General features: G+C 41.8%; 1 protein-coding gene across 1 annotated transcript; it reads right to left on the bottom strand.

Annotated features, from left to right (window-relative positions):
- Window positions 1-691: 691 nt before the first annotated feature.
- kif26bb (kinesin family member 26Bb) lies at window positions 692-24,708 on the bottom strand. Its single transcript, XM_061091082.1, is given in 17 exon segments — window positions 692-728; window positions 730-842; window positions 845-897; window positions 1,887-2,037; window positions 4,286-4,455; window positions 5,720-8,840; window positions 9,006-9,165; window positions 9,348-9,486; window positions 9,673-9,850; window positions 10,688-10,959; window positions 12,641-12,734; window positions 13,141-13,350; window positions 18,281-18,452; window positions 18,571-18,692; window positions 21,346-21,822; window positions 24,130-24,471; window positions 24,667-24,708. Coding segments are annotated over 17 exon segments (5,853 nt in total).

The raw sequence follows: 24,708 nt of genomic DNA, 5'->3' as shown, positions 1-24,708 counted from the left end.
TATTAATAATACCAACCCTAGCTTTAAGCCCAAAGGGAACCTTTCAAGAAGACAAAGATCCAAGCACCAAGATGACACCACTACGGTGTATCACCTTAAAAGGGCTGGTTCACCCAAAAGTCAAAAACTGTGTATCTATTCACCACAATGCCGATGGAGGTGTGGGTGAAGTGTTTGAGTCAGTTCTCGCTGATCTCGTTTAGCGCCCGTGAAACTCAAACCCTAATGAATGAATTTAGATTTTTGGGTGAACTATCCCTTTTAAACGTAATTTTAATTTTTTTAATTCTCAGCAGATTCGTACAGAGGAGAGGCTACTTTTTCCTTTACATAGCACCTTAGATCGTATATTAATATCTTGTTAGCATTAGATGCTGCAATGAGTTAAACTGACGCTTTGAGGTGAAAGGAATGAATCTTTTGGTCATCTAATGTGCATGAATGTCTAAAAAGTGAATGGTCACAAATTGCACCAGATTCCACTCTCTTTCTTCGGGTAATTAACCGCAAGCTACCAAAGATAATGGAGTAGGATAGAACATAAAGTGTGTGTTACGACAAGACAGTCAGTGGGACAAAGATTTTAGTGTTATATGATAATAAATAAATGAATAGAAATCAACTGATGATACATAAGAGTCTGAGGAAAAGAGATGCCCCATCAAATGTGTCTCTGTTCTCGCCATTCAACTCAGATTCCCTCGAAGGTTCTCTGCTCTGGTGTTTTTTCGTCATCTCTTATGCCGTCTCTTGGCGGCGGTATCGAAGCAGGTGACCATCACGACGTTTGCCTTGCAGCGATCGTCTCTGTTCTCCATCCCAGCCGTCACCACCTCGGAGCCTCCAGGTGCTCCAGGTGCTCCAGGGAGTCCAACTCGAACGTCTGCCACAGGTCAACTGAAACAGTACAGGGAGGTAACGCTGAAGCCGTTTGTAACGAAATGCATATAACAAATGTATTACTGTGTTATTATATATAGACAACATTATAGGAAAGTTCAACGGGACCTATATATATTTTTTCCGCCCAAAGTATAGCCAGTGACTCCGTAGAGTGTGATGTGATTACTCTTTGATATCAATAACTTGAACAAACACTGCACAGGATGCTGATTTTTATCAAAACCCACACATTTATGCTGTTTTGGTACGAAACAATCCAAATTATAGATGTTTTCAGACTCTCGTACAATGAAACGTATTTAATACCAGTGATAGGATATAGCATCTGTTGGGGCAATATGCTGCCCCCTGTGGAAATGCTGTGATAACACAAGCTCATTATTTGCAAATTCACTGATATTATTATCACTGTTTCAGTCATTTTTAAAAATGACAAATACAAAAATGTCATACAGTTTTTGGTTCCAGCTTCTCATCCCTCTCCCTCTGTTTCTTTTGTCTTTCATACATATTGGTTGAGTCAATATCTTTTGTTCAGACAAAATATTATGGAACATGTTTCTCTAGGCTCTATAAGATAATGTCACATGTTTTCTATTTTATCTGTTTATTGCAAAATCCTCAATAATAATGAAAGTGTTTAAGCCTTAATTGAGAGGTTGAGATTTTTAAAAATCTATTTATGCTAATCACCTGCAACTGTCTCTACTTTGCATTCAGTAAAATCTGTGAACTTATATCACACATTTCACAAATCTGTGGACATATTTTTAATTTCAGGAGTTGAGCATGTACACCGTAGGCTTGTGGCTTCTGTTACCTCTATGTGCAACTCCAGAAGATACCATGACCTGGATGACTGAGAATTCTTAGACAGATGTTCAAAGAATATGTTACAACAACTGAACTGAACTCCTGTGATATTCTGGAGGAAAACATTATTTTGTGTGTTTATTTTTCAAATAACAAATAATTTCACTGACAATCTCCGTTCCATTTTGTAGGCTCCGGCATGAGGTGGTGTTTGACCTGCTCCAGCTCTCCCCTCAGGTTGTTGTATTTGGCTCGGACCTCTGACATCCTCTGCTAACGGTGCTCCAAAAACTTGAGCTTGGCGCTGAAGTGAGCCGTGCCCTGAAAACACATACATACACACATTTCATGTCTTTTCCTTTTGTTCACAGAGCACAAAATATTTATGGAACATTCAAATAAACTGGATACTTGGATACTGGACACGTTGTTATGTATCCATGATCTCATACCAGCAAGATCTGACATTTTTTGAATCTACAAACCCCTCAGCTCCAATACACAGATATTACCCAGACTGACAGATACAAACACATACAGTCTGAGCTTTTCTATGAAGAGCGAGACTGGATTTTTGAAATGTAGTATTTTGAAATATTTAAATAGTTTGGAGAATATTACCCATGTTTATCTAATCTGGCCTAGAATAAATTATTAGCAGTTCTTCACTGGATTGCTGAAGAAGTAAAAATGTCATGATTCTTAAGCAGGATCTGAGCTTCTGAAGATTTGTCTTGTTCTAGAATTTCTGAGCATATTTATGAAATGTTATTGCTTTGGAAAATTAAGTGAAGCTGAATCTTAAAAATATATGGATCGGTGCTTTGTGTTCAGATTTGACTGACCTCAAACTCTGAGAAAATTTATTTTTAAAAATTGGCAAATCAAATCGTCAAACTACAATAACCAGTTTTTCAGAGTCTTTAGATCACCTGCTCATACCGGCTCACCTCCTTTAACCTCAACTACTTTCCCTTCCTGCCTCACAGTTTGAAAACCTCTATTCCACAACAACACACACCAACACAAATGCTCTTTAGAGGTTGGATCAACAACAGTAACCCCTCAAGGGGGGTGGGGCTCTGTTATATCTCTCCACACTCACCACCACCACCATGTAAACATCATGTCAGGCCACAGATGACACATCTGGGGAGTAAATTAAGGCATATTTGTAGGGTACTGGATAAAATGACTTCTGATCATACTAACAGTATTGCACAGGAGGGACCTTTCCAATAATTTCAAATGTTTAAGGGAAAACAAAATATGATTGTCTTAAATATTAAGTATAAAGTGCAGTGCTATAACAACAAAATAACCCCCCTATTAATATAAAAATTTAGGTTATATGTTCAGATGTTGGGATTTCAATATTCACTTAATATGTACTATTTATTCAAATAATGTATTTAACCTACAGTGAGTTGGACTGGTTTTACCTCCAGTGTTCTTTGTTCATTGCTGGAGCATTGACCCAGTTTCTCCCATGTGGTCATTAAAATTGTATCAAAGTTGCCCTGTCTCAGACGGATGGAGGCAGGGAGTAGTCTCTTGAGGCCAGACCTTTCGTCATGGGGACATTACGTCACCACACACACCCGGTCTTGTTTTTTTCGAACACGATTCAACTCAGCATGCCGGGTGGAATCTTTAACCTATTTAACCCTCAGTTACCCACTGGGTGAATTCCCTGAGGAAGCTGTTTGGTGCCTTATTACAGTAGCAGTATGCCAGCTGCCCGGTATGACCACAGTATTTCTTTGAGGCCACTGCTAGTTGTATTTTTCTCAAGGACACTGTGACAAAGTGAAATCATTTAATTATTTTTCCAAGCAAGCAGAGGGGCACGCTCGAGATGTCTGCAGCTAATGCCCCCAAATCTACTCAGTCAAATCCACTACTGATTCAACAATATAGTGTCTAGATGCTTTTAACATTTTTCATTATGGCAGCAGCTGTGTTATTAAGTGAACTTGTGGTTTGATAGGAATATGTCAATTCTGTTATTCATCTGAATCCATTTGAAAATCGTATCAAATCGGATTGGGTACTTACTAAATCAAGGTATAGTTTACCAAATTTTTTTTTTTTTAAATGAACAATCCCTTTACACTTCTTCAATTTTAATTTAATTTTTTTCAGACTAATTTATGTCCATTACCTGCTACAACCTAAAAAACAACCGTAGCAGCAGAAAAATATAAAGGTTTGACTAAATGTATCAAACACACTGAAAGAAGAGGTGAAGCCTCCTAAACTCATATGTAATCTACCTGAATGCTTTCTGCATCGGTTTTTTTCGCAGAAAGCAACAAAAGAAAAAGAGTGTGATAAGAGAATCCTTTTTTTCTTTTTATCCAATTCTTTTTCTTTGTGGTGAAATGGGTTATGCTGCTATTCATACCTGAAACTGATCAGATGAATGGGGCTTTAGAGACCTTAGAAAAAGTTTGGCAGAGTTTCGGTTTACCAGATCTTTCCTTGGGTCGCTGGCAGAGGTTGATAAAGGTAATTTATTATGAAATGCTCTTTAACCTCCAAGGAAAATTCTAAATAAACCCAGCACCTGTTTGCCAGCACCTGCTCTTTTCTGCATCCTCTGCACATTGTCGATCTCATAGACCTTGATCTCATAGGCTTCTGGGATTCCTAGATCCACCCAGCGAGAGCGCAGACCACTGGCCGAGCGTCTCAGGGATGAGGCTGTATCTTGGGCAGGACGACGCTGGTGAGTTCCTACAGTATGGTGAGGCAGATATAGCAGTTAAAGATTTGTTTTTCTCGTCTACCCTCTGTTAAACATTCTCCTATACATAGTATAGCAGACATGCACAGAAAAACTATTCTTATTGTTTGAATAAAACCTAATTTAAAGGATTGTATTATTGAATTAGTTGAAAGGTTATGCGTTTCTGTTCTAAGGTCTTATTTTACATATTAAAAACCCTGCTTGTGGTGCTTATCTATCTACAAAGTGAATGAAGCTGGAACAAGAGTATCCTTGAGCTGCTACATTAATTATGTCAAAAACCAGTCTATACTAAAAGCATCATGTGACACAGTATGAATAAATCTAAATGATAAATTAAGGCGTGTGTCCCTGAGTTCCCTTCAGCACCCAGACCATGCGCACTTCAGTTTGCCCGAGGGCAAATGCAGCTCACCAGTGCCAGAATAATACAGTCAAGACAGGACACATAATTTTATGATGAGTGTTTCTGAATTACTGCATTTGCAGTTCAGGAAGTTCAGGTGATCTTTTAATTCTAATGTGAGACAGAATTCATTTACCTGATTAACTTCTAATTCATATTCTGAATTCTGCCCCATTGTCAGAGACTGTTAACCATGATTCTAACAAAAATACTATTTAAATGTTCTCTCTCTGTATGATTCCATTATTATGTCATGATAGTATGCAAACATCCCTTTTTGTAATTCACTGTATCAGCCAAACACAATTTTCTGCAGTTATGCTTCCATCAGTAAGTGCCGTCTCTGGCTTCATGTATTAATTATGTGGCCTCCTACACAAGGTCTGAGTACATGTGAGTCATCTCCAGTTAATGTTACATTAAAATGGTATGTGGTCAGAGTAGAAACCAGAATGTATGATCAGTAGTCTTATGATCAAATTAAAAACGTTTTTTGGAAGATTAATCCAAAATGTATCGGTTGAAACAGTATATATTGTGTTCATTTTGTAAATGTTTATCTTTGGACCAGTGAAATTTGTATCAGAATATATACCATCAGAGCATTTCAAATGAAATATGATGCAGCATTGTTTTTGCAATTGCAATTAGCTGAATCTTTGTGTCATAAGCACAGCTTCCCTGTACCTGTCATGAATGTGCCAAGGTGCTCTAGGGAAGATGCTATGTACTTTGATTATAAACTAACACGATTATGCCCCAAACACCATCAACACAATGATCTTTGAAGCGGAGACAATTGATGATCACATTTCATAAAAAGCTTGTTATTCCAGAGGTTTTACCTGTAGTGCCTTTCCTCCGAGACGATCTGGAGCTGCGAGCCACGCTGAGTTGAGAGCTGCTCCTGTCGCTGACGGAGTCTCTGTTTGAGGTGCTGCTACCGGTGGTTTCACTGTCCCTCAACATGCTGTCATAGCCACTGCTCACCAAACTGTTCCTGTGAGAGAAATACAGGGATGTCTTCCCCATTGCTGGTGGCAAATCACCACTCAACACACTCGTGGTATCACTCGCATGCCCACTCAGGTGATCAGGCGTGCGGGGAGCAGTCATCTGATTGTATGGTGAAGGAAAACTGGTAATTTCGTCCACTCCTCCTAAAGTTAGGCCGGAGGCTGTTTCCTTAAGTAGGTCTGAGAGCCGACCGTTGACAAACCCCTGGATGGCAGATTTTGTGGATGAGCATGAGGAACTCTGGCTTGGAGTCCGACTGATGGATTGATAAGACTGTGGAGGAGGAGAAGAGACAAAGGAGGATGTCCGCTCAAAGCTAACAGTTTTACTGTCCGGGGAAAGACTGGCACTGCGACTGGTGGACTGACGTATGCCTTTGTGGGACAGACTGAGGTTCTTGATGCTGGAGGCAGACAGTCGACGGACTTTGGGGGAAGCTATCTTAAGTTTCCCAACAGCAGAGAGCTTGTGATGAGAATGCTTGACAGATTGAGGAGCTGGGTTTCCAGAATAGAAGTGATGACTCGAGTCAGACCGATGAGTCTTTCTGGGACTCCTGCTAGCCCTTGGTAAAGTAAAATGTCCCTCATTATTGTCTTTAGTACCTCCCTTACAAGCCCCTTCAATGCTTCCCTTGGAGCTCCCCTTCGAGCTCATAGAGGTGTTACTGCTGCCTCTGTTCAGTGTTGGGAAGTCTCTTGGGACTCTCCCAAGGGAATTTGTCCTGCCAGCCAGCTGCTCCAATTTGGCACTGAAAAGCCTGCCACTGTTCTCAATGGGTGACTGCAACCTCCCACTTAATTCCTCATGTTTCATTCTTAGACTTGAGTTCTCAAGCAAAGATCCAACACCCTTTCTGGAGGTGTTACCTGCTTCCTGTTTATACTCTGCTCCATGTTTCCAGGGAGAGGAGAGTTGGAGGCTGTGGTTCACTGAGGAGTTCTGTCTGCCCTGCCTCCTCTCCAGAGTTACCCCTGGGCTACATGGGGTGGATGATGTCACCCCCCTTGGGTCTCTGTGGTGGTCGGCCATGTGACAGTCCTGGTGGATAGCATCTTGCCAGCCTCTAGGCAAACTACCTGTTTTACAGGAAGCATGGGCAGTTTCCTGGCAACCAGGTGAAACACCAATTCTCTTGGGTGCATTTCCAACATGTTTGGAAATGATTTCTCCCCCCTCTGAGCACCCTTTAGACTTAGTGGAATAAACATGTTCCCTGTCTCTAGGGTGTCTCCTGTCTGTGTTTCTTGGTCTCTTTCCACACATTTTGTTGTCTGCGGTTTCGTTGCAGAAAGCTGAATCTTCCATCACCATTGGCACTGAAAAAGGTTTGCTACGAGGTGAGTCACAAACCTTGTCAGATTGTTTGACCTGTGTTTCAGAGGCAAAAGCTCCACTTCTCTTCTCAAGAGTCTCCTGTCCTGGAGATTTTATATTATTTCTTTTAAGCTCAGACCCTGACTTGACTCTTGTGTTAGTATTATGGATATTTCCTTTTTCATTACCAACATCCAAAATACAATCTGAACTGATCAACATGGGATTAATAAATGAAGGCAAGAACCCTTTTTCCCTTCTGAATTGACACTGGGGTTTGTCAGTGCTAGCCTCTGGGGCTATAGGCCGCACAACAGAGCCTTCAGTTGTACTTGAGGAACCTGTGGCTACAGGTTCTTCACTAACGTTGCTAATGATCCTGATTGGTTGGGAGCTGGCAGAGCGTTGAGCACGTGCCTGGGACTCGGCAGCGTCTCTAATACAAATAATATTTCCACCTGTCCTCCCTCTGTCCAATGCTCCACTGATGGTCACCTCCTCTACCATTGAGAAGACCAGTTCATCTTGACCGTTAAGGTCCAGTGGCTGTTGAACAGTTACTGTGATGGTGGCCTTCATTTCCCTACCATCTCCTGTGGGACAATTAGGTAAGACATCCCCATGTATAACACTGGTAGCCAGGGAGTGTGAAGAGGAGCAGGAGGAGGAGGAGGAAGGAGATATGGGGGAGCTTTTGCCAACTGGTGAGGTCCTTTTGACTTGTTTGAACCATTCAGCACTTTCAGGACTCTCCTGTTTTCCTGAAGGCTGAGGTTTTAGGGGATTTGTGACAGCAATACCTTGCTGAGCAGGAAACTTATCACCTGACTGAAGCGTTCCAGTGTTGGGAAGCTCAGAGCGACAGGTCATGTTCAGACTTAGAGCTTGATTCAGGAGTTCCTCACTGGAACTGGTTCCACTGCACTCCTCACAGTCATACAGGCCGGAATCCTCTCTCTGAAAACTGTCTGCATCTGTTTGTCGTTCTCCTTCAGAGTTCTGACTGCAGCCTATCCCCTGATTCAATGGCTTCGGTGGTTCTGATGATTTTGCTTCCATCTGCTTCCCTGCTTCTTTTTGGGGTTGTGATTTGGTTGTGACGTTGTTAACAGAAGGGCCTTTTGAAGAAGACTTAAGCACCTCCAATAACACCTCACTTCCATCGATACAGCCCAAACGCTCTTGAAGCTCAGCAAATGTTTCACATTTAAGACAATCCCTCTCTGGCGGCTTCATGTCTGCTTTGAGCAGTTCCATGTTACCTTGTACAGTTTCCTCCTTCTTCTCTACCTGCAGCTGAGGAATTCTCAAAAGCTCTTGCAGGAGAGCGGTAAACTCGGGGTCATCCATGTCAGCTTTGTTGGGATGCAGAGAAGGTATGATAGGTACAAATTCAGGTTGTGTCAGTCTTGGGGCAGCTTTAGAGTGGATGAAGCCATCGGAGTCTATCTGGATGACTGTGTCACAGGACTGCTCACTGCTGGAAAGTTCATCTAGTTCACCACGAAGACGGTAAGGATGGGTGTCGACATCTACCTCATCTGTGGAGTGGAAGGCCCGCAGGGAGAAGGACTGAGGCGCTTTCTTTTCTCGAGTTAAACTCCTCCCGCAAGGAGAGCATGAGGTGGATTGCTGTTGAATAAAGATGAAACATGGAGTTAGATCTAGATCAGGACTTCCCGGAACATAAATGATGAATACATTTCCGGGGAGCGGTGGAAACATTAACACGGCTCTGAATGCAAAGATAAAATGATCCCTTTCTGGACAAAAAGGACAGCAGCAGATTTACAATACCTTTGTCCTTTTCTGTGTCTTGCGAATGCGAGAAGCCAGCTGGATGACAGAGAAGGTCTCTTGAAGGTGTGCCAACGAATCCGCAACTTCAGCCATCACTGTGGTGTGGCAATTCATATGGCCCAAGGACTCTCGGAGGAGCATAGTCAGCTTAGTACCCCTGTTCAGAGACAGTGCAAATGTCCACACATTAACCCAAAGGATGGATCAATTAATTTTATTTTCCTGCTGTCGTATTTGCCATTGAAATGCCTTAGACTTAGCCAGTATTAAATTGGTTTATAGGCAATAATTGGACTACTTGGAAATGTTCACGGTCAAGATAGTAAATAAATGTCTTACTTGCTGGGGGTTGTTTTATGTCCACTTAGGAGAGACAGGACCACAGGGCCCAGTTCAAAATGAGGAGGTTTAGTTTTGCTCATACCCCTCATACCGCTACACACATCTATCATGGTCAACTTCGTGCAGCCCCGTGAACCTGAGGACAGAGTTCAGAGGAGAGTGTAAACACAAAATGTTTTTGCATTTTTTCAAATATGCAAATAAAGAGCATGTGAATTATAATACACGTCAAACTGAATTACATTTACAAATTCAGGATTAAATACGGAAAGTAATCCAAGGTCAAATGAAAATCTGTGGCGATCTAATATTTCATTACAACCTTTGCCAATGGTGCTGCTTTCTGTCCGAGGGGGCTGGACATGGAGAGTGAAGAACATGATGGAGGTGTGGGACAGGTAAGTAATGAAGTCACTGTGCCGACGCGCTGCAATGGCCGCGTCCAGGAGGGAAGCTGCACGCTCAGCAGTCGGGGCCTTCACCCGATTGTGGTTACGTAGCTGGAAGGAAAGGAGAAGAAATTCAGATTTTTCTACCATTCTACTGTCTGTTTTGATGCCTATGTGGAGGCCAGATTATTTAATTAACAAATGTAGGTGTCATTTTACTATGAATTTATCCCAATAACAGACTGTTTGAGAATAATCCCTCCATTCATCCAGTAGATTTCATGATCATTGAAGAAATACAGAGGAGCCCCCACCTTTACAAATGAGGTGCTGCCTTGCAGTCGGCAAAGAGCAGTGCGAGGGAGGAGAGAATTGCTCAACCATAATGGAATCAGGTGTAATCTAATAGGGTTCACTCATTACCAGCATTATCTTCTCACATATGGTGTAGAACATTATACAAACTGACTCTTAATTAAAAAGAGACATTAATGATGACATGTCTAGAGACAAACCCTTAGATAACTTAAAGGGATCCCAGGAATCAGTAATTACAGCATTGCTATGATTTCACTGCCACCTACTGAAAATGTAATTCTTTGAATATATCAAGGCACATTTCCTGCTTCACAGATGTAACTGTACAATAACACACAGGCCCTCCTGGGGCTAACTTTTAAATTGAGAATTTGCCGCATTTCCAATAAAGCATTGACATGAAATTGTGACTTAAAAAGTATGGCCTTGGCTCTCTGCTTTCCAGATGTGGTATATTCCCGATTGGCTGATTAGACTTTAAAAAATGACGCAAATAATAATACCAATAATAGGTTTTAGAGATGATTATGTTCTTTAAACAAACACAACACCAATTTGGCTCGATAGAGGTAGCAGACACAGTAGAATCAGCTGCCTCTTTTTTCTATTAGAAAGCGGTTTTCATCCTACATGTATCCCGGAGACAGGATCTTCTTGGACTCTGACACGGGCTCTTGGGCTGTCCTGGACATTGCCGACTGAGGGAACGACCTCCCCCAACAGATCTCTCAGTGTGTCCTCCTCTCCGCAGCAGAGTTCGATCGCAGACACGGATACGGTCTGATCCGTCCATGTCTTCTCTCGCCGCCGCTCAATGGAACTGTACAGCCAGGAGATGGCACAGGGAATGAGGCCGAGATTCTGGATGCTCCCATCGCTCCCCACCGTGCTGGACCAGGAGCCTGAGGCACACAGCAGTGCAGGTATTCATGTTACATACAGTTTATACACAGAGTACATTTACTGTACATATGCTACCATATAAAATGTGCACTTAACCACAAGCAAACACACAGTTTGAAACTCAATTGATTCTTTTTTTTATATGATTTATGTTTGAGAGACACCTTGTCCAAATATCACACTGTGTTAGTGTATGTAAAGCTTTTAGGAAGCAGGAAGCAGACCACAGTGACATCTGCAGTTTATCAGTGGTTTGAGATGCAGTAGCTGAACCTCCACTATGGCCATATGTTGTAGTATGTAAATTGGCCTGGTCATTGTGGGAAGCCAGTTTTTGTCTTGTGACTGCCATAATGCATTGTGGGAGGGCAGCCTCAGGGGGCATTGTGTGTACCACCCAAGCATTATAAAATGTATTAATGGCAGGAAAGAAAAAGTGTCTGATATGCCAGCATGTGTCTCTGTGTCACTCAGGTCAAGAGTCATCGAGGACAACAGGTGAAGTGCATAAAGAACTGAGCAATTCACAGTAGGAGAAGACATCTACTGGTTTTGCCAATTTCCAGTATGTGCATATAAAGCACACACATTTTCATAGTGGCACAGAATCATCACAACATTTGTTAAACTGCAGAGAAACATGGGTGTTTACAGTAGACACTGTCATAAATGCCCTGACGCACACAAAATACAACATATAAACACCCAACAAAGACAGAGTAGATATACAAAAGACAGAAACACATGTAAAAACACCTTCTTATGGATTGGGGCCATGTTACATCTCCTCCTGCACTTTTGCCCCACATTACTTTTGAGTAATGTTATATCCGCTCTTGTGTTATCCAAACTCTAATTGAATGAGGAAAAGGTTTACTCCAATTAAAGGAGCTGCCCGCTGTTATTCAGAGAGAATAGTATTCAGTAGAGGAGATTGATATCCCCTGGCTGTGGGCCACATGTAGTCTGTATCGGCCAACTAATTCAATCAGATTTACGGAGAGTGGCGTCATGTGAAAAAGCAGCTCCAAGGAGACCCTGTCCTTACGCCTGTGTGTGTGTGTGCGTGTGTGGTTGCGTGTGTGTGTGTGTGTCTGTATGTGCGTGTTGCAAATGTATTAAACCCCTTCCCTGACGCTAAGTGCAAGGTTCCATCTCTCTAATAGCAACGAATTGCAGTCCATTTTGTTTACAGTCCCCTCTGAGCTCAGTGCTTCTGCAAAATAACATAAAATGTTTCATTTCACCACAATATGCTTACTGTATATGTTTTTTGCAGTTTGCTGAAACATCTAACAGGCGATGGGGAGCTTTTAAAAAAACGCTCATGCATTGCATAATTAATGAACAGGCTTTTATTTACAAAGTAACAGGTGAAAGATTAATGACAAGGAAGGCAAGAGTTAATGGCACGAGTATTGGTTACCACTCTAGAGAAATAGAGGACTGCAAAAAGGACAAATGGATCAAAGGAGAAGACTGGAGATGCGTATGAAGATCGGTAGGAGGACAAAATGGAGATGTGAAGTTTAAGTGATAATGAAAGGGTGAATGATAGCAGGGGTGGGACTGGGGTGGAGGAGGAGTTGGGGCACATTAGGCCACGGAGCTTAGATAAAAGCATCAGACTCCCATCTCCAGATTTGAACCCGTGGCCTCTCGCAGTGACCGATTACTCACCCACATCGGCGCATCCCATACCGAGAACGCATCCATCGCTGCCGCTGAGCACACAGCGGATGACGTCAGCCAAGACGCCTGCACACACCTCGGCCTGGGCAGACAGAACAAAGGACAGACGGACTCTTATGATTCATCCCCACACTGGGAAAGTGCATCCAATGAAATGAAAGAGCCTGAGCAGAGGGAGGGATGCATGCGGATTCTGCAGATTCCCCTGGGCTCAGATACTGTAAGTGGAGCCTGAGAAGGTTGAATATAATTGATGGACTGCATAATCGTGGTGGTTATCCAGGCCAGATCAGTTTTCAGGTCATCAGACAGAGCGAACTAATCTTAGTGAGTAGAGGAGAAAATGCATGTTTAACTCTCGAGGAAACACAGAATGGGTGACACTCGTGTTTCACCATCAATGTAAAACAAATCCATCATGAAAGATGTGTATTAAACAAGCACGACCAGAAACATTTGAAATCAGTTATCCGGATGAAGAAGCAAACCTGGTCGGACTCTTGAGGGTAGGCAGCATCAAAGTTGAATGTCTTCAGATGATTTCTGCCATTCTTGCCCAGTGTCAATGATGTGTGTGATTGGCTTTTGCTGACTGGTTCAATGATGGTGACTCTTTTCCTGGATGGGTCAATCTGGAGAACAGGGGGTTGGCCTGGGCCCCCTGACATTGTGGGGCTCACCCTCAGTACGACTTTGACCTGTAGTCCAAAGGAAAGGGAAAAGAGAAGGATGACTGAAATTAACATGTAGTGTATAATAAATTACCCAGAAAATGTTTTATGCCTGGTAAATGTACTGGTTTAGGATTGATTAAAAAATACATTGTTGCTTTTTGGCTGCACAAGTGGCATGGTTCCAGTAATGGTACTATTGGTTTGTTTGTTTAAAGATTCACCACATTTTGAAATGTCTCATCAACTATCAGAAGGATTGCCATGAAAACTGTGGTCCCCTGTAAATGACATAAGATTACTTGAATCTCTTTAACACCATAAGCAGATCAAAATGTGTTTTAGTTTACTAATCTGATTTATGACCAAATATAAAACAAGTGGTTTGTGTGTAGTGCTTATGAGGAGCTATGGTCGTGTTTCAGGACAAGGACATGTGAAGTTAACCTAATAAGTATGCAAAAGATCACAATGTGATTGGTTCTACACTCAGTAGAGTTATTTATTCAATTATTTGACACTGCCCACTTTAACTAGGTTAGTACTATGTTACTATCTTACATCTAGCATTCTAGTGCAGCTTACATCTGATAACACTGGTTGTTTCCAAAATCACTAACTCACTTATTCACTCCTCCTTGCACTCTATAGAAATTACTTTTAGACACTACTTTCTCTGCACCGACAAGGACATTTTTGTTTGTTGCACAATTAAAAGGTGCAAATTAACGTAAGTCGTAACATATTATACTAAGCGTATTTTCTCACATGATGAACTATATTAATAAATAAATATTTATCTCCATCCAGGAGATTATGTTTTCATCCCTGTCTGTTTGTTTATTAGCAGGATTACACAAAAGTGTGTTGACGGATGTGGAATGGGTCAGGTGTGGATCCAAAACAGGAAGCAAAACCAGGAAATGTTTATTACTTTCTTGAAAATCTGGCAATTTTACATATTTTCAATGTTTTCCCAGTGAATAATTTGTAGATGTGTGGATCAGGCACATTTAGGGAACTGACATCTATGAGTGTGTGAAATTTGGTAAAGTTTTTTATAGTTATAGTTATATTTATACTATAAGAGCTAGATAATCACATATATAATTGTTGCTGCAACTCTTTCCAATCCGGGCTTTTCTATTTGCCACTACATTGAGTTACATCTGAGGATTTTTATTAATTTCTTTTTAATCAGTAATAATGTTATTATTATTTGCATCATTTTCTAAAGTCTGCCAATCGGGCATACGCAACATCTGGAAAGCAGAGAGCCAAAGGCCATACTTTTTAAGTCACAATTTCATGTCAATGCTTTATTGGCAATATGCCAAAGCCTCAATTTAAAAGTTAGCCCCAGGAAGGCCTTTCTGTTATTTTACAATTACAGCTGTGAAGATGGGAATCTGCCTGTATGTTTTCAATGAATTGCCCTTACATTTTCAGTAGGTAGCAGTGAGATCATAGCTATGCTGTAATTACTGATTCCTGGAATCCCTTTAAGTTATCTAAGGGTTTGTAGCTAGACATGTCATCATCATGACGCAATTTGGTTTTCATGTAATACAGCACTCTCTCTCCTCTCGTCTATCAAATATTTTTCTTTCATTCAGCGCAAGTGCAATGCATGATGGTATATATTGCTCAGTTATTGACTATCAGCTGTACACTACATGCAGTGTCAGATACAATAAATCAAGTATATAGTGTATTAAAAGTCTCACTAAACATTCAGACAGCACGATAAATGTGAGTGATTTCGAACACACTGACTAAACCCCTCTTACAAGGGTTGTTGAAGAAAGCATGAGCACTTCTATTTCACTTACTCCTGTAGTCCTACTGTTTACATACAGGAAATATTTCAAACTACTCTGAAAAGTCATTTATTCATTAAATGCAAGAAGTGAGTAGGTGCTCTGCTTTTATAGAGAAACATGCATGTAAGTGATTTCTGAAGAAGACCGGGATGTGTTCAGCAAAGACTGTGAGCGTCACAAATGTTGCTTTACCTCCTGAAAATAAACACCAGTGGGATGCAACTTATGAATAAAGAATGAGTTCAAAAATATCTTCATGTCAAATTCAGTGAGATTTAAACATTAAAATCCTCACAGTATTTACATCCTGTCAAGTGAGGACACAGATTTCTAAAGAAAACCCTTAAACCTATATTATAAACAGACATATTTCTTATTTAAAGCTGTCAGTTACAGTCTATTTAGCATCTAATGCTACACTGCTTTGTAAAGGAGTTTTTGCTCTAGAGCCTGACATCAAATCTAGTGAAAGATGGAACCTTGTGCCCCTGTTGTTCAGGTATGAGAGGATGGGATATTATATTTTATGCATGAGAAGCCTTGGCAGAGCAGCTAAACTGGTAAATGTTTAAAGAGGATTAGTTTTGAGCAATAGATTGTATTAAAAGAGTGAAGACACATCTCTTCCTCCTTCCGCTATCCAGAAATAAAGCCAAAATATCCTGAATACGAACACTGTCATCTTGACCATGAGGAGTCTGTAGAAACATGTATTTGAACAATTGTGAGTTAGTCTCATCTGTCAATCATGATGTTTCACCTTGTATTTTTTGTAACATCTAATTATCAAACAATAAACTAATTAAAACTAAGTTTACCAGAACTACCTAAAATTACAGAAACCATCTTTAAGAAAATGTATTTTTTCGTGCATGTTGACGTTTTAGTTTGGCCGATGTTCCATCCACTCACATGGAAGAGAAACACTTTGTTTTCCCCAATCAGTTGTTTTGTAGAAATACAAAATTCATCAGTGTGTGGTTATAAAAAATGTTTTTTTCTTTTGACTGCATTAGATGCTCCCGTGAGTGCAGAAGCTGTCCATGCACTCACAGCAGCACGATGATGCCAATCTCCTGCTTTATACCTTCCGCATGTCATGACATTAATTCCTTAATGCAGGTCTCTGCAGGAAGCTCAAGAATTTCAGGTCTTTAATGAGGCTTTAAGGCCTTAAATTGAATTAGACCTTGATTCTGACAGCCATTTAACAAGGCTCATACGAAGGTCTTAGTCTGAAGGAAGACAAGACAACGGTTACCTCACTAAGGACAATGAGCTGTATTACAGTATTTAAACCAATTATAAAGTTATTCATAATAAGGATTTAGGTCAGCAAGATGGCAAATGTCCCCATGCACCACAACATGCACTCGAATACTACCCACTACATCATGACATCACCCGCCACTGACAATTTAAAAACCTGACAGTCATATTCCATCTGCCGCATGATAAGTTTCAAGTGTCTGCAACAGATTTTCTTTCTCCTCTCTCTTCCTCATAATTCAGATTCCTTATGCAACCCTATTGAACATGTGTCAAACTCTATTTATGAGGGTTAAATTATTCAAGAGACCCATTCAAAGGCACAGAAAAATCCTGCTCCGCTCTCGCACACATGCGTATTGTCGCAGAGGCACCACAGAGCTGAGTGCTCGGGCAGGTGTGGCTGACAGCGGGGTCTATCCGAGCCCTCATCTGTAACTCTAGACTAAACCCAAGAGTCCATCTATGATGAGACAAGGGGAGGGTGGGCAGCCATATTGATCCCCCCTCAGTTTATCCCAGAGGAGGAGAGGGGAAGAACAAGATGGAGACATTAGCACCACATTACAGTGTATCGTGAAGGAGGACTGATATAGGATCTCGTCCAAATTGACTGTGATCTCTTTACTCCGCAGCACGGGTGGTGAAAACACTTCCACGGTGGTGGTTGTTATAAGGCTGCGTTGTATTCTTTCAAAGACACATCGCCAATCACGACCGATTCTACTTGTTTACATGTGGCAATATAAGATGCAAAGAGGCCCAGTAACACATCAGGATAGAGAAGTGACTGCAGTTGTCTTCTAATGATACAGCTACTTGTCCCAGCGAGCACTTCAACAAATACTTTGTCTACACCTAAATTTGTGGGTATATGTGGGTTGTTTTTTTTTAAACCCAAATCCTCTCTTAAAAAGGCAATTTACCTATTTCTCATTGCTAGATGGGGAGTGTGTCTATTTTTCTGTCCTAGCTGAGACATGTCCAACGTCACAAATGTGCCGGAAACTGAGAAGCTCTCTCATTTCACTGTGTTGCCAAGACAGGGAGAAAAGAAATGGGTTTCCATCTCTGCTGATCGGAGCTGGAGCCGATGAAAACCTGTGTCTGCTGCACAGTCATTTGACCCGGGTTTGGATGCTGATTGTATCCATTCCCATTGCAGACAGAAGCCTGATGCTGGTCAGTGTAAGTGGGGGGTTTGACACAGCTCAAGTTGACCGTTAGTGGGACGATACTGTATTAAATTCAGTATATATTTTCTGGAATTAGAATTGTTGATATATATTATATGTATTAATATATAGAATGTCTGTGTATCTTCCTATATCGAGGGGGTGTCGTTTTTTCCTTGCAATTGTCCTGCACTGATGTAAGTGATGTGCTCAGAGTCAAGAGTTTGAATATATTGAACTTTAAACCCAAGCGGTGCTGACCTTTGTGAGCACAGCTAATGGCTGAAGGCTCCCACAGATGCAATTAAAGCAAAGGATGAATACATGCGGTGCGTTTCTGAACATAACTCTATGATAAATGATCAGGATTTATTATCGAATCTGTGTAAGGATGAAATATCAACCTTCAGATTGTGATGTCGTGTTTGATGCAGAAACGTTCAAGTTGGGGGGTAGTGGAAGATCATGATTGGTTAGGCTGCATCAAACCATGTGTAGAAACGCTGCCCTTGTATTCATTTAAAATATAGCCCTATCAGCCAATTATTATTGTTTTAAAAGTGCTTGATTAATTTAGTTTGAGAAGTTTAGTTTGTTTAATTCGTCTTAGTTAAATTAAAATCAAATAGTTGCAAAGACTTACAGACATATCTACATCTACTGTGAGTCTACAGGAATTTGCAGCTCTACCTTGCCAACATTGGGTGAGTCTTTGGTTCTGGTGGCAGCTTGGAGCAGGCAGGAGGGGACGGGCGGTGGGTTTTTCTGGATGATCTCCCTGAAGCAGGTGGAGAAGTGTGCAGGAGCTGGATCAGAAGCCTGGCCCCTTTTCCTCAATGTCAGGTTGAGCTTTTCGGCCGCCCTGCAGGGGAGGAGGAGAGGCAGCAGGAACTGAAGCTTGTGATGAAACCAGCACAGACTGGCTGCAGATATCGCTAATTTTTTAAAAGTTAATTCACATTTACAGTAGATATATTTACCTCGCCAAAAAGGACATGGCAGCAGTGTTGGCGATGGTCACCACCCTGGAGATGTGAGGCATCTTCGAGCTCGTCTGCAGGGTCCCAGCTCCACCACAGCCCAGGGTTGCATCATCTGCAGCCTGCCAGGGGATTAGGCTCATTATAAAAATCCAAAAATTGTAATTGCACTTCAGCACGCCCACCAAAAGTGGGCTATTATCATGGGAATTACTCCTGGGAGAGATAGAGGATGCGTCTTTCTAAGTAGGGCATGTAGGCTCACAACGCCACTGGGTTAAACCATTAAGTCATATTACAGGCCAGGAGTGTAGAGTGTGAGGAATTGTTTCTGATGGCAGCAGTGACTTCTCTCTGAATTTTAAACGTGACTCAGAGTTGAAGAGGTACAGTAAACATACACACACACACACACACACACACACACACACACACACACACACACACACACACACACACACACACAAAGCCTTAGTCGAGAAGCTTTATGTTCCAAGTCACTCCAATACTGTTGGAGCTCCACAGTATGTTTTGCCCTCATTCATAATACTCTGTGTCCGTGTGTGGGTGTGACACACCCAGCATGCATCTGCTGCTGCTCAACATGAAGTCACTGCTCCGCGCCGCAGGCCGGAGAAGCAACATGTTTGCATTACGCTGCTCTTCTGCACCACTCCACATCCCATCGATGTCTCAGCCATTTTCGGGCATGATAATGATGTCAGCTCAGTTCTCTTTCTCATAATTACATCCAGCAATGCCGATTTGTGCCGTATTAGAACTGGTCTTTTAGAAGGAGACTGGAAGGAGGATTGGAGAGGTGAAGTTAATATTTATAGGATTGTATTGAAAGGTAACCCTCTGCTGTAATCTTTTTTTTATCCTAGCTTTCTCTTCCTCCCTATCCTGATTTCTCTCTGCAGTCCCTCTCATATGGTCGATTGTTTTTCTCCTCTCCCGCCCTCTGCTCCATCATCCACATTTTTCCTGCCTGCCAACATAAGCACTTAATTTCCCTTTTTCTAATCCATTTTTCCTCCGCCCTCCTTATTTGTATCCTCTCTCCTTACTCCTCTCCAATTTCACTACTCTCCTACTATTTCACCTTAGCTGCATTAACCTGTATTGATCTGCTCTCATACTGAATGTGCCCTGGATCGTTTATTTCTTGCACAACCCAGGGCGGTTTTATTTAAGTAATTGATGTATTGTTATTGTTAAATACGATTAGACAAGCAGATTAAGAATAACAGGCTAATTACGGTGTTGCTCAGACAACCTTTCAGTCCAAATGAGTCAGCTAAGGACCATGTACCCCCCTCCAGTTAAGCTACTACTGCTATGCCTGCCAAGATGTACATTCTCGCACAGCACAAAGCTGAAGGTTTACTGTATGCTCGTTGCCTAATTTTTTAAACTACAGAGCAGATTGTTGAATTCAGAAAGAAGCCGGCTTCACATTCCAAGCTGGTGACCCTTCATAGATCTAATCAGCTAATTATGCTAATGCTAGCTCCATGAGTTGGATGAAGACGCTGTCTCCGGCTGATTTAATGTTTCCAACTTCCAATGTCATGTGGAAGACATAGAAAAAGAAGAGCAGCTTTATTCTTATAATTCACTGTATAATCAATTTGATTAAATATGATTAGGAAGAAAGTAAGATTAGACTCTTATTTCATTCTGACATAATGTTATGTAGCTTACACGACTTTATGAGCAAGCCAGATGTTGTGCTTTAGTTTCAGTATTTTCAAAAAAAAAATTTAAATGTCCTTCTGTTTAAAAAAATAAATAGTTAATTTGTGCAAGTAAATTGGTGTGATGATTCTCGTATTTTTAAGTTAGGTGACCTCTAGTGGCCAAAATATATATGACGGGAGCATAGGCGGAAGTTAGGGGGTGTATTTTAGATGTAATCATTACGGGAAAAGTCTAAAATGATGCTGGTATGCTCGTACAGGTTGTATGCGAGGTGGAGGGATAAGTGGCCTATGGAGGACTTTGGGGAATTTGTTGGGTTTTTTAAGTAACAATAAGAAAAATTATTACGATGTGGACCAACCTTATTATTATCTCAATATGGAGCAAGACAGAGCTAACTTTCGCCTCACCCAGGTCAGCTTTTATGCATTGATGTCCCATCATCTGTAACTATTTTTACTAGGTTTAGTGTATGTAGCACTGTAGGTATAGCCACACTAACAAGCCACGCTAGTATGGAGTATCATTCTTATGACAACTCCATGCACAACATTTAACAATGCAAAGAAGCTTGACAAAGCTGCTACATTGAATATTCAACCAACCAGGTCACAGTTTTAGTACATGAAACATAGGAAAATTCTATATTTTTCCTTTGTCCATAGGAATCAGGAGTTTAAAAAAAACCTCTACCAACAACATCATATACCACAGTTCTCCCTTTATAAGCCTTTTCATTGGGGACAGGGGAGGCAGGGCTTCCATCACAGTAATGCATATCACCAGCCATCCTGTTAAATATTACCGTCCCCCTATTGATCACTGGTACATTTTGACTTGCTGGCTTTTATGACAAGGTTAAATCATGACCCAATTCCATTCCATTAGCAAAAGTACTTTTAAACAGCGTCCTCAGCCATGGGATCTAAGTATGCTCTGATTAGGCTCTATAAATCATTGGCTTGCTGACACATGTATCCGTAAGGACGTACTTTACCCATATAACTCATTAAAAGGGGGATGCTCACGTGGGCTTGTGATTTAGTGGCAGGAGAAAGCTTTTAGGGGTACCTGACGGTGAGAGTGGATGGTGACAGCATCAGCTTTGGACACAGATTTACAAGCGACGAGATGCTGCTGCTCCTCTACCCAGCGGTCCATATCAGAGTGGGGGGGTTTGGGCCCCCTCCGTCTGAGGGTTTGAGGGGTCCTCTGAGGCGTCCTGGGGCTCTGCGGAGTGTGAGGACTGTGGGTTCGACCGTACGGTTGATGCGCATTCATCTCAGCTTCCCTCGGAGGCCTGTCGCCGCGCTTTGTCTCACTTTGTCCCGGCAGCGTGCCGGTGCTGAGGCTGGGCTCAAAGGGAGGCTTAGCCAATGACTGACCCCTGCTCAGAGCCAGGTGGATGGCCTCGTGTTTGAGCTGGTTCAGGTTCGTACCACAGGCTGAGCACTGGCCCTGCTCCCTCTCTCTGTCCCGAGACTCAGCGGTGGAGCGACTATGCACACGAAGGCTGTCATAAAGATACGCTGCCAGGTCACTCGAGTCCTGCAAAATTAGAAGAGAAGGCAATGTGACTGTAAATCAGACTTCAGTGTTAAAGATTTCACACTGTACTTTATTTGACCTCATCTCCATTTTCATATGACATAATAAGATCATGCATCCAGCATATGAGCTTACAAAGCTAATCTGCTTGGTTTGATATCTGGCTTGACCATATGGAAATTGAGTCATGGGAAGGCGCTGCTGGCAATCTTAGCACTTAGAAAAGTAATCATTGTGTCAGTGCTGTTGATACCACCCCTGTCATTTTCATAAGTGCAGTAAGCACAAATTGAACCTACTTCACTGTTAAAGCAAGTGAAACGTGTCATGAATCATGAATCAGTTGTTAAGCACAAATTTATGGAGAACGACATATCCTGATGCAGCAACCGTTACAGAAGCTTTTTTTTCCCCAGCTAATGTTTGTGTGTGAAATCTGAGTCAATAGCTCCCTGCAGCTACAAGACAGTTTGGTGAAATAAAACAAAACATTGGCAGAGACATCTTGTCTACCTCTTCTGAGAACACCTCTCCTGACATATCTTACACCAAAACATAATTTTCACTTGCTATGCTCATCTTTCCGTCTTATTGAGCAGATTTAGCACCTTATACTTCTCCTGCTGTGCTGAAGCATTAGTGTTGCCCTTCAGCTGTAAGATGTTCTGGATAACATCGATATTGAAGATAATACAATTTAAAGAGGTTTAAAATTGTTCAAATCAAATTTGTTGGCGTCTGAGCGCCCAACCTGGACTCAGACTTTCAGATCCAACGAAAATGAACATCCAGCCACAAAACATCATCTCGGACATTCTTGTGTCATCCTGCTTGGTCTGCCCTTGACGACAACATCCAAAGCACTCACTCACCCACCCAGCCCCTCCCATCCGACTCCCACATCCATCCTGCCGGCGCATCACCAATGACCCATATTCCCCCAGAGGAATACAGTACAGCAGGATCTCTCAACTGTTATATAAAATTAAGTCATTTACAAAAAAGTGCTGCAGCATCAGGGACCACATTTACATCTTCCATGCATTATTGAGCCACAAGTGCTGCTTGTCAAATTTTACCTCTTGCAAACTTTAGTTTCAGGTTTGTGTACGCTGCATTTAATAAAGAGAATTGAGGACCAATATATTAAGAAGGAAATATGCTTTAGTAGAAAGATAGGAGACTGGACTTTCCATTTTGGCTGCAAGCCCTTCTAATAGAAGACATTACAGAGCCACGATGCTTTTAGAAACCATACTTGGATCAATAAACCTGTGAGGAGCTGACTGGCTTATCACATTTCTTCTGACCATGTCTGTGGCCACAGGATTCCATTCTGCTGTCTCTGCTGCTCTGACTGTGGTCTCCTTCTCTCTTAAAAACACAACGCTAACTGTTACTGGGCCCCGTCAGGAGGACAGAAATAAATAGGCTCCCCTCGGTGGAGATGACACAGGCATTTTGAGATGAAATATTCATGCCCATTTGAAACCGCTCACGCAGAAATGGCAATGGTGTACTTTGTCGATTGGAGTGTGTTTGATGGATGTTGGCGGTGACAAATGTACAGATGGATGCAGGAGTGTGGGGGCATGCACTCCTCTCACAGGCAGCACGCTAAAGAATGATGGTCCCACAATGTACGTTAATGTAACTTAAACATATTGTCAGGAAATGTTTAGTTGCAGTTTCTACAAAATGTACATGTTTGATGACTAATATCAAATGTTATCTTATATCTGTAAAATGTATAAAGTTTTACTAAAATAATAATAATAATGACAAAACATTACAAATTTTGACAGCCTCAGTTGTACTACTTCTATTCAAGTTTTCAAGCTTACTATAACAGCAGAATATAGCTAATATTGACATATCACATTCACATTTTTGCATTGTGCAGGTATCTTTGAGCTGCAGGATCCAGATCTGACACTTCTCAACCGAAAGTATTATTTTTATTTTTATTTTTATTTTTATTTTTATTTTTATTTTTATTTTTATTTTTATTTTTATTTTTATTTTTTTTTTTATTATTTTAATTTCAACAACCAGTCTGGCAGAGCTTTAATGTGACGGGGGGGGTTATACAGGCTCATGAAAGTGTGTATTTTTGTTGCATTGTTATTATTTGTTCAAACATGACGCTGTACCTCCACCTGCTGAGGACTCCAGAGATGGGTTCACTTTAATTATAGTTTCTCCAAACAACATTGTGACTATTTAAAAAAATCTATATCAATTAGTGTCCTGCTTAAAACAGCAGACTGGTGCATTACTGCTCCGGTGCCTGGCTCCATCACTGACCTTGCAGGAGACCTGATGGTGAACAGCCAGACTCAGAGCTTGTTTCTTCAGAGAGACCAGGGTCGCTGAGCACTTCTCACAACACCCAACTTTCCCGTCGGACCTGCCGGGACCCGCGGAGCCTCTGCACATGGTCCCGGCCCCGAACCACATCGTGCTCCTGATGCGGTCCCCCACCGACCCGGGGAGGGACCTGTAGGACGGGACGGCGTCCGCTCTCTGGCACATGCTCCGGTGCGGGTCGCTCCCGCAGCCCCCGGAGCCCTCCGGAGCGGGACGGTCTCTGCCCTTAACACCGGCAGGGAAGCCGAGTGTGTCACCGCGATGCTGGACCTCGGAGCTCTGAGAAACACATCTTGTTTAGGAGGATGTGTGTGTGGGCTTCGGCCGTGCGTAATTATCAGTCGCCAACTGTAACCACACCCCAATGTTTTTAAGCAGTGCAACAATGTTATTCTTATGTAAAAGTCCTCATGGACCACGCGGGCTTTTAGAAATGTAAAGAAAGAGTGATTATAAGGAATAAATCAGACTCACCCAGTGTTCTCCTCGCTCTCCTCTTCCAGTCAGATATGACAT

The sequence above is a fragment of the Limanda limanda genome, chromosome 18 (assembly GCF_963576545.1).
Source record: "Limanda limanda chromosome 18, fLimLim1.1, whole genome shotgun sequence".
Lineage (NCBI taxonomy): Eukaryota > Metazoa > Chordata > Actinopteri > Pleuronectiformes > Pleuronectidae > Limanda > Limanda limanda.
The sequence above is the reverse complement of the archived record's forward strand: the minus strand, read 5'-3'. Positions and strand labels throughout refer to the sequence as shown.